The sequence below is a fragment of the Pollachius pollachius genome (assembly GCF_949987615.1).
Source record: "Pollachius pollachius genome assembly, chromosome: 2".
Lineage (NCBI taxonomy): Eukaryota > Metazoa > Chordata > Actinopteri > Gadiformes > Gadidae > Pollachius > Pollachius pollachius.
The window spans coordinates 51419922-51430762 of NC_136935.1; the positions used below are offsets into that span (position 1 = coordinate 51419922).

At 48.1% G+C, this 10841-nt stretch overlaps 2 protein-coding genes across 2 annotated transcripts in view; both read left to right on the forward strand.

The window, feature by feature from the left end:
• Positions 1–10: 10 nt before the first annotated feature.
• LOC307070919 (ADP-ribosylation factor-binding protein GGA1-like) lies at positions 11–10835 on the forward strand. The gene is made up of 17 exons (XM_079729682.1): positions 11–182; positions 1070–1154; positions 1410–1485; positions 1981–2079; positions 2188–2311; positions 3238–3332; positions 3725–3805; positions 4193–4330; positions 4980–5061; positions 5782–5892; positions 6260–6355; positions 6924–6988; positions 7494–7693; positions 8251–8450; positions 8990–9159; positions 10075–10185; positions 10556–10835. The coding sequence occupies exons 1-17, from the start codon at positions 140–142 to the stop codon at positions 10664–10666; spliced, it is 1887 nt and encodes a 628-aa protein (XP_079585808.1). The 5' UTR covers positions 11–139; the 3' UTR covers positions 10667–10835.
• Positions 10775–10841, forward strand: part of ntan1 (N-terminal asparagine amidase) — a gene marked incomplete at its 5' end in the record, with an annotated part of 4539 nt that continues 4472 nt past the window's right edge. The window contains one exon of the mRNA XM_079730400.1: positions 10775–10811. Coding sequence (XP_079586526.1) covers positions 10775–10811 — 37 coding nt within the window. The remainder of the gene's footprint in view (positions 10812–10841) is intronic.

Genomic DNA, 10841 nt, shown 5'->3' on the forward strand with positions numbered 1-10841 from the left:
GGGCCGAACGGCGTTCTGATAGGAGACGAAGGTATCGCGAGAAGCCCGTCCCGGCCAGTAGGGGGTACGGGCCTAATGACGTTCTGATAGGAGACGAAGTATCGCGAGAGGATCCGCGATACTCTGAAATCACCGAAACATGGCGGCGCCTCCGGATGAGGCGAGCTTGGAGTCGCTTATCAGTAAGTCATCACACACCACGTTCACCATCACCTCGGTACCAACACCCTGTCCGCTATGTTCTGTACAGCTGTATTCTTATTGAGCGTTTATTAATTTCCGCTAAGATCATGTTTAAACTCTCGAGAGCGGACAGACGAGTCGAGGGGAAATGATATCAAGCCCAGAGTGGACAGACATCATCTGACACCTGGACCGACTGACACCTGGACCGACTGACACCTGGACCGACTGACCCCTGGACCGACTGACACCTGGACCGACTGACAACTGGACCGACTGACCCCTGGACCGACTGACCCCTGGACCGACTGACACCTGGACCGACTGACCCCTGGACCGACTGACACCTGGACCGACTGACAACTGGACCGACTGACCCCTGGACCGACTGACCCCTGGACCGACTGACACCTGGACCGACTGACCCCTGGACCGACTGACACCTGGACCGACTGACCCCTGGACCGACTGACACCTGGACCGACTGATCTACACCTGGACTGACTGATACCTTGACTGACTGACACCTGAATGACTGACACCTGGACTGACTTTCACCTTCATCACCCTGTGTGCTCCATGGAGTCATTCTGGATATAAGTCGCCGTTTTGTTAGACAGCTCTGTAGGGATCGTTACTCAAACGCAAGCGGTCACACATCGAGGATTCGCTGCTAGCTTTGATTCTCCTGACCGCAAAGTTGATTGGTGATAAGTACATAATAGTGCTGCTGTTTATGACACTCAAACTGAAAGAAACTGTGACTAATTGAACACATTGTACATTACTGATGCTGGCCAGTATTGCTCATTGCAACAAAGCAACCATACAATCAAAACATGGCCCAAAGAATGACGCCAATCGTTGTTTCCTTGTCTTTAATTAGATAAGGCCACGAATCCAATGAATAAAGAGAATGACTTGGAAAGTATCAAAGCGTTTTGGGACCTACTCAACAACGAAACAGAAGGGTAGGTCTTGTTCAACTCGTACCGAGTTAATAATGGCTATTCATACATGTATGAACCTACCTATGTTCTTGGTTTACATTTCAAACCCTGATTTAAACAACAATCCACAAACTATACTTGTCTACTACGGTGTTCTGCTAGGATTAATTGTATTGTGCCATTGCTTCAGTTGGAGTGCATGGTAGATACTGTATGTGCGTACTAGTGTTCACCGGGCTAAGTAACAGCCAAACATGTGTTCTAATGTATCATCAGACCACAGCTGGCCACCCGACTGCTGGCCCACAAGATCCAGTCTCCTCAGGAGTGGGAGGCCTTGCAGGCGCTCACGGTAGGGGCGCTTTGTTAAAGACAGGCTTGTTCATAGGAACTCCATGAACAAGCCTTGTATGTTGTAACCTTTATTTTTCCGGATAAAAAACAATTAAGAACAGTTTCTTATTCTCTTTGTTGATCTGGTCCAAGAGGCCCAAAGAGGAGTACAGATACAAATAACAAATTACAAATACCGAAATGAAGGGATGTGCGTGTGCCTGCATGTGTGCGTGCGTGTGTGAGCAGATTCGTGTGTCTGGGTGGAAAAAAATAAATTAAGTGTCAATGTTATATTGTGTGTGAAGGTGGTATGCAAGTGAGAAACTGGGGAATCAACAAGAGCAGGAGGGGTCTACATATATATTGTAAAGTTTCTGCTTAAACGCAGACTATTATACAAAAGCTGTACGTTTGAGGGTTTCTTGAGTGGTGTTCCAGTCAAAAGCTGCTGCAAAATGAATGGAGCATGGGGTATCGTGTTTTGCCGAGCGTGTGCGTTTCTTTCCCCCAGCTTCTCGAGACGTGCATGAAGAACTGCGGGAAACGGTTTCACACCGAAGTGGCAAAGTTTCGCTTCCTGAATGAACTCATTAAAGTGGTTTCACCTAAGGTAATGCTCATGGCTTCCTCTTTTGCAAGCAAGCTGACAAGTGTGAAATCTGCTGACATGCAGAGAAGTGTGACTGTGACGCAACCCTTTTGAATCCCTGCGGTGCAGTACTTGGGCTCCAGAGCCCCGGAACCTGTGAAGAAGAAGGTTCTGGAGGTGATGTTCAGCTGGACCCTGGGCCTGCCCGAGGAGACAAAGATAGCAGACGCCTATCAGATGCTGAAGAAACAGGGTGGGTCTACCTGAAGGTGTAGAACGCAGAACCTAGATGTATGAATGTACCACTTTCATCCAGCCGAGGTCAACGTCTCTCTCTGAGTTCAGGTCCGCGGGGAGATTATCAATGCCACCAATGTGGCATTGATAATGTAGGTGATACGTGTGAGTGTAGGTGATAGAGTGACATACGTGATATGTCCATGAGCTTTTTGTATTGTAGACTCAATATATTTGACAATCGTACTCCATCTCAGCACATAGTATTTATGTAATGGTTAACAGTAGTCACTAGGGCTGGGTAAAAAAACCGATTTAATCGATTTTGGATTGATTTCATTATAATTTTGCAATATCGATTCATAGGGTATGAGATCGCTTTTTTAAAAAAAAGAAAATTATATTTTTTGTTACCATTATTATTATTTTTGCACTCTAATAAACAATGCCTTAATGCAATTTGCAGTGATGGAATGTTGTAGTTCACTTGCAATTCCTTTCTAATTTCAAAATTGCACTTTTGAGACTTGAGACAGTTTTGTTTACAGCTCAAGTTTAAACTGTCCAATTTACAAGTTTGCACTTAAAACCTGTTGTTTAAGGTGAAGAGAAAAAATAAAGTACATTTGTATTTTGTAACACAGTTGAGCCATTTTCATTATTTAAGACCAGATTGAATCGAATCGTGATTAATCAATTGAGAACCTTATGAATCGAAATCGAATCGATTTAGGAAATTGGCCCCAGTAGTCCCCATTTTCTGTTGGTGCTCTTCTCTTTTGTAATATATCTTCCAAAGTGCTGTTTAACAGAACAGTTAACCTCATTCTCCGGCTGTGTAAATAACGTGCCAGTGTTGACAGGTGCGCTCTTAAGTTGAAATCCATTGTGATCTTCCAGGTATTGTGAAGCACGCTCTTAACGTGAAATCCATTGTTCCAGGTATTGTGAAGCAGGACCCGGTGCTTCCTCACGACACGGCCCTCCCCCCACCCCGAGCCACCAGCGCCGTGTTCGAGGACGAGGAGAAGTCCAAGGTAAGGCTCAGACGTCTGTCGTTACCTGGAGGTAAACCTTAACTGGTGAATGAACTGCATTTAGACAGCGCTTTTCTAACCAGTGGCCTCTCAAGCACTTTACAATTAAGGCCTAACATTCACCCATTCATACACACATACACACAAGACGACAGCCAGCTCGTCAGGAGCAGTCAGGGTGAGGCGTCTCGCTCAGGGACACCTCGACACTCCGCTAGGACGAGCCGGGGGTCGAACCAGCAACCTTACGTTCTCCAGCCAACCCGGTCTACCTCCCCCTGAGCCACATGCCGCCCACGAACCTTGATTGAACCGAGGTAACAATAGGAGCCTGGAGGAAGTCACGGTCTGCGTTGAGTGCCCCGTCCTCCTTCCTCTTCCTGTTTGTGTAGATGCTGTCCCGCCTGCTCAACAGCTCTCACCCTGAGGACCTGAGGGCGGCCAATAAGCTCATCAACGAGATGGTGCAGGAGGTGAGTCACGGTCATTGTGAGCTGAAGATATCTCTGCTGGGATCTCACAGGAACCCCCTGACGCTTGGCACTGAGGCGGGCGTGGGGGGGGTTTAAGGAAGGGGAACCCTCTTTCCCGGTGGCTATAAGCGTGATGGGTGGGCCGGCGTCATGTGGTAGAACGACAAACAATTAATTGATGGAAAAGGAAAAGTGGTGAATTGAAAATACAAGGCACATGTACAGCGACAAAATAACTTGCATTTGGACCTTAAACATTTCTGCTGTGAATAAATAAAACATTCATAATTTTCGGGCCAGTTCTTCCCTGATCATTTGCATTGTTTTTGGTGTTTAGTTCCCAGTCTTTGTTCTTTTGTAACAATATTGTTGTTAATTCCCGTTCAGGACCAGAAACGCACAGAGAAGGTGTCCAAGCGTCTGAACGCCATCCAGGAGGTGAAGGAGAGCGTGAGCCTGCTGGGGCAGCTCCTGGAGAACTACAGCAAGGACCGCTTCTCCCACAGCCAGCAGGGGCTCGTTAAGGTACAGCCAATCACAGCCAGCAGGGGCTCGTTAAGGTACAGCCAATCACAGCCAGCAGGGGCTCGTTAAGGTACAGCCAATCACAGCCAGCAGGGGCTCGTTAAGGTACAGCCAATCACAGCCAGCAGGAGCTCGTTAAGGTACAGCCAGTCACAGCCAGCAGGGGCTCGTTAAGGTACAGCCAATCACAGCCAGCAGGGGCTCATTAAGGTACAGCCAATCACAGCCAGCAGGAGCTTGTTAAGGTACAGCCAATCACAGCCAGCAGGGGCTCATTAAGGTACAGCCAATCACAGCCAGCAGGGGCTCATTAAGGTACAGCCAATCACAGCCAGCAGGAGCTCGTTAAGGTACAGCCAATCACAGCCAGCAGGAGCTCGTTAAGGTACAGCCAATCACAGCCTCCACAGGCGCCAACCTGCCTATCAAATCACAGCCAGTTTATGCTACGCCTACTTACTTCACCTGCCAACCGTGAAACAGGCTGAACATGTTCTGCCGCAAGTAGCTGTTTCTCCTCCAAACAAAATTATTTAAATGAAAAAAAATTAATTTAAAAGATTAAATACAATTAAATTAAAATTAAATAAAAATAATTTACATTTTAAATTGTGATATGTCCACAAAATAATGGCTCTCTTTTTTGCAGGATCTTTATAACCGCTGTGAAAAGATGAGGCCCACGTTGTTTCGTCTCGCTAGTGACACGGAGGACAACGATGAGGCCTTAGGTGAGAGGAATGATGACTGCTGTGATGGTGTTAGAGGGTTCAGACAGTGGACTGTACAATTAGCCTGGCTGATGCCAGACCTCATCTCAATCTACATTGAGATGAGGTCTGGAAACCACACATTAAAAAAAAAAAAAAAAAAAAGTTGCTCTTTTTTCAAAATAAACTTGCGTTCTAAACTAGGCTACTTAGTAGAACACTAAGGCTTCATCGAAAGGTAACGCGTCTGCTGCCATTTTGGATCCGTAAACTACAAGCTTCGGTGTGTCGCATAGACGTCGCCATCGTTTTGCCGTCCCTCCCCGTTCTGTGATTGGTTCCCTATCTCAGGCGAAACTCGTATCCATGGGATCCAGGCTGCCTGGCAGCGCGAAATAAAATCGCGCGCAAGGCCGCATGGGTATACCCAGACTACTGTACAATAGTAGGTAATGCACAATAGCAATGATGATGGAGGAGCATAATTCTATCAGACTCCCTCGCTAATAGATCTGATTGCGTAGTGATTAGTCTCCAGATTCACATTACAATCGAAGCTCTTTGATTAGTGTCAAGAATTGTGTTTAGACTCAAACTGACAACGTGCCAGCATGTACGGGAATACATGCCTTGTGAGATCTGTATCCTCTTACAGGTGGGAAATAGGACACAATTTAGTGCTTTGTAAATGATATTGGTAGTAAAACAATCAAAGGATGATTGCAATGGCCTGTGTTACAGCTGAGATCCTGCAGGCCAACGACAGCCTGACGCAGGTCATCAACCTGTACCGACAGCTGGTCAAGGGAGAGGAGATGAACGGCGAGAACACCGCACCACGCTCACTCCCAGGTGGGTCCATGTGTGGGGGTGTTCTTTCTGTCTTCACTCTTATCTTCACTCTCCTGAACCTCCCAGGAAGGAGGGATCCCCCAATCTGCACTCCTTCACTAGATTTCTTCCTTGCTAATTAAGGGAGTTTTTTCTTGCCCTCTGGGGGGCTAGGGTCGGAGGGTGAGGGGGGTCATAAACACACAGCCTGTTAAGCCCTTTGAGACTGTACCTGCGATCAAGCGCCGTACTAATACAATTTAATTTAATTATTTTATCTGAATGTCTCATTAGTTGACCTGTTCTTGGCACACACTTTTACGACGATGGCTGAGTCGTTTCTTCAAAGGCAGAGGATTTGATGAGAGCGTGTTCTGGGTCCAAACAGGCAGCAGTGGTAATGCCCTCCTAGACCTCACAGGACTGTCCGCCCCCACACTGGACCCCGCCCTCAGCCTGCTGGACGACGAGCTCATGTCCCTCGGTGAGAGGAATATTCAATCAGGGGGGTGATATTACCCCACCAGGTGTGGGTGTCAGCCGTTACAAGCAGTTTGAAAATCGTCCCTCCCTGTGACCTAGTGACATCACCAGTGGCCGTGTCCACGCAGATGGTTGACGGATAGATCAGCAACGTTTGCTACAGTCCACTGGGTAGGCTGGTAGACTGATCTATGCAGCGTACATCTAGGTGCACTTGTGGGCGCTGGAAAAGGCCAATTTTCAAACGGCTTGTCACGGCTAATCACACTTACGCCTGGTGGCATATTATCACCCCCTTAACAAGCAATGTTTGTACAATAGAAGACGTCTTTCAGTTCTTAGCCTCTCTCAAAGCCCCCTTGTCTCCACTTTCATTCCCAATGTTTGAAGTGAAGGTTGTTTGAAGCTATGCTAATCACTTCCAGAACATGCAGCTGAATAAAGCTGACAAACGTGCGAGGACACTAACCTGTTGGTTCACTACCCTGGCTCGCTTCCCAGCTACTGAAACCTGACCCTGCTTCTCCCCTCATTAGCATCACTGTTAACTGTTCTGATGGCTTCTCTAGGTCTCAACGAGGCAACGTCAAACTCCTTCTCCGGCTCTCAGTTAGGAGACTACAACACGTTCCAGGTAGGTTCAAACAACAATAAACACATGTTCAAAACCCCCCCTTCGGCCATATCGTACAGGCTGTAGCTGGTGGAGCTATCATTGTTGTACATGGGGAGGGGTTACCCGCACAATTGTCAGGTCATAGGTCATGTTTACCTGTAATGCAGCATGTTTCTAGATGAACGACCTCTCTCAGCTTGTGGAACGCTGCTGTAAAATGAATCACAAAAAACATTTTATTTGGGTTCACAGTAGGTGCCTTTAAACTTGCATTTAAAACCAGTACTTAGCATTGGGTATCGCCTTATCCAAGCTATCTGTGTTGTGTACGAGTAACGGGTTAAACCTAGTGATGGTTAGTGCTTGGCACTTGGTTCTATGAACATCCGTACTGTACCGACAGCGATGTATTAACGTGTCTCCTTCTTCTGACAAACATACTTATTGTAAGTATAAATATGTTTAACATTTAGTTAAACCTGCTTATTAACTAAATGTAAATGTGTATGGTGTGTCTCTGCAGTCGTGTGACGGGGCCGAGCCCGCGGCCCCAGTCCCCCAGGGGGCGCTGCTGCTGCCCGCCGTGACCCTCTCCTGTCTCCCCGCACCCCACCCGGCGCCAGAGGCCCCCGCCGCCTCGCCCAGGCCCCTGGACGGGCTGGACGTCCTGGGCAAGAGCCTGCTGCAGCAGTCCCTTCCCCCGGAGAGCCAGCAGGTCAAATGGTGAGCCACCAGAGCGTCCCGTCCAGAGCGACTTACAATAAGAAGAAAGAGAAACAACACTATATCTCTGTCGGTACAGTGAGGATGTTCATAGGAACAAGAGCCAAGCACTAACCATCACTAGGTTAACCCGCTCCCCGTATACATAGAGATGGAGATAGCTAGGATAAGATGCTGCATGATGCTAAGTATCATGATACCCATCTCTTCAGGACCACCTACAACATTTGACAAATCATCCTCCGCCATCTTCCACTCTCTCCCGCTCTCTTAATGTGTTGCCTATTGTTGTGGTGTTGTTTGTTTTTTCCGTTTTGTGTGATTGTCTGTACTGTCTGTATGTATTCCTTTCTTATTTGTAAAGCGTCTTGCGAGTATTTAGAAAAGCGCTATAAAAAACGGATCAATTATTATTATTATTGAGTACTATGTTGAAGTGCCAGGACGTAAAACACACAATAAGCGCGTAAGAGGGTTGGGAGGGGGAGGCTATGCAGAGACCACAGGTGTTCAGGTGAACTCTGAACACCTGGTCATAATGTTTGTATTCTCCCCAGGGACAAATCCCAAACCCAGTCCAAACTCACCTTGAGAGACCTCCAGACCCAGTCCCACCACAGCTCCGGCCCTGCTCCCAGTGCCGTGACCACCACTCCCAGTCCGAGCTCCAGCCTCCCCCCCGACCTCTGTCCTAGGGACCCCCCGGGCACCATCTCTCTAGCGGACGTGGCGGTACCTCTGGAGTCCATCAAACCAAGTGAGTCCTTCAGCGTCCTTCGGTCTTCACTGCAGGGGCCGGCGTTGGCTCAGGGGGCAGAGCCGGTCGGCTTGTAACCGGAAGGTCGCTGGTTCAATCCCCGGCTCCTCCTAGCTGAGTGTCGAGGTGTCCCTGAGCGAGACACCCCCCCCCCGACTGCTCCTGACCAGCTGGCTGTGGCCCTGCGTGGCTGACTCCGCCGTCGGTGTGTGAATGTGTGCATGAATGGCTATTTATTTTCTTAGCGAATGCAAAGTCCTTTAGCCAAGCAGTTGCCTCTTGATCTGCTGTATGAAGGACGAGTCCTTTAAGTCTTTGTAGAGGGCATGCTTCAATGATGTGATGCATTGTTTGCTGCTCTCCACAGCCTCACATTCACCCATGAATGGGTGAATGTGAGGCTGTATCGTAAAGCGCTTTGAGTGGCCTCTGGTTAGGAAAGTGCCACATCAATGCAGTCTATTTAGTATTTGCCATTTACCCATCCTGGGTAAACTGTTAGAATGTCATCCTGAGGCTCTGCCTGCTTGCCCCTCCAGGTAGCCTGCTGCCCGTGACGGTGTTTGACAAGCACAGCCTACGGGTCCTGTTCCACTTTGCGCGGGACTGTCCCCGGTCGCGGCCGGACGTGCTGGTGGTGATCATCTCCATGCTCTCCTCCGCCCCTCTGCCCATCTCCAGCATCCGCTTCCAGTCGGCCGTGCCAAAGGTGAGCCCCCCGGGGTCTGAGCGCTCGCCTGTTGAGGGATTGGCTCGATGCAACGTGATGACAGACGAGTTGGAACGAGTCGTGATCCAAGCCACGACGTAAACAAGGAAGAGCAGGAGAAGACCGCAGGGGAGGATATTGATTGTGTTTTGTTTAACGTTACTTTAACCCATTAAGTACTATTTTTAAGTGCCAGGACCTACATATAATAAGTGTAATAAGTGTGTACATTAAGTGCCAGGATGTACAACATACAATAAGGCTATGCAGAATCTAGTCGAACCCTGAACACCAAACTTACGCTATAAGTAACGTTGGAACTTACGCTGAGCTGGTGGGACCAGGCAGGGATGTGTATTCTGTTCTGGGTTTCTCACTCTGGTTATGCACTCAAACACCACTCATTAAGATATGAATCTACATCCCAGCGGTCTCTATAGCTATTCTGCACTTTATCCTTTGGATTTTAGAAAATTGATTCAGCAGCGCTTAGAACTTTTGGAACAACTCCAGTATGGATTGTATGCTTAGATTTTTTCTCAGCCTGCTTTGTGTCTCTGAGAATGTCTCTTTGGAACAAAACATCTGCTAGCTTAACCCAAGAGAAAGTACATCAGGGGTTTCCCTATCGTGTTATTAATAGCGTCAGTGTTCGTAATGTTATGAACATTATTTCCACCTGGGCCAGGCACCACCACAATCATGTGATATTTATTCTACTTCCTGCTTTCACTGAAGCTCTTTGTTAAGGCGTGAATTCGGGTGGTGGAACGAGCTCCCTGCCGGGGATGGACTTATTGTAAGTCCCTTTGGATGAAAGGGTCTGCTGAAAGCCCTAAATGTAAATTAATTCCATAAAGGTCCTCACTCTGTGTGTGTCTGTGTGTGCGTGTGCGTGTGTGCCCCTCACTACAGGTGATGAAGGTGAGGCTCCAGCCTCCCTCTGGGACCGACCTCCCGGCCTTCAACCCCATCCTCCCCCCTGCCGCCATCACCCAGATCCTGCTGCTGGCCAACCCCCAGCAGGTACCCACCCACCAGGCCTCCTCAGCTCCACAACGCCCTTATGGACCGCTGTCACTACACTGACGTCTACTATATATACGATTAGTATTTTAGTATTGGTTTAAATGTGTTAAAGGTCAGCCAGACTTGGTCAGTTGCTCAATTCTGGCTGATGTGTATTTCGTTGAATGAAACGTCAAGATATCTGTGAATTGGCCTTTGCCTGTCTTACCCAGAATCGGACTAAGTTGTTTAATTCCAAATTCATCTTGTGCATCTAGTTGGCATTTGCTTTTTCGTTTCTCATTCGTGTGGTGAGCCGCTGCCAGCGAACCTCAGGCAGCAAACCTGACGGCCGCTAACTGCACGCTGGCGTTCTGTTGTCTTCCAGGAGAAGGTGCGGTTGAGATACAAACTGACGTTCAACCTCGGCGACAAATCGCACGACGAATCCGGAGACGTTGAAGAATTCCCTCCTCCTGACAGCTGGGGAAACCTCTAGTGGGAAGGCCTCACCATCCCTGGGAATCATTCGTCGGGAGTCTGGCCAAGAATAACCAATCATTTATTTTTTTAAACGGTTAAGCGTCGGTGGTGGGGTGATAAACTGATGTTAAGAGCGTTTCTGGAAGTAGCTTCTAACTTGTGCCTTTCTTTGTTTTTACTCCTTCATTCCT

Coding starts and splice junctions, on each gene's coding strand:
- LOC307070919 (XM_079729682.1), top strand. CDS start 140: ATGGCGGCGCCTCCGGATGAGGCGAGCTTGGAGTCGCTTATCA. Junction 6,989..7,493: donor GAGACTACAACACGTTCCAG/GTAGGTTCAAAC, acceptor GTGTCTCTGCAG/TCGTGTGACGGGGCCGAGCC. Junction 8,451..8,989: donor TCTGGAGTCCATCAAACCAA/GTGAGTCCTTCA, acceptor TTGCCCCTCCAG/GTAGCCTGCTGCCCGTGACG.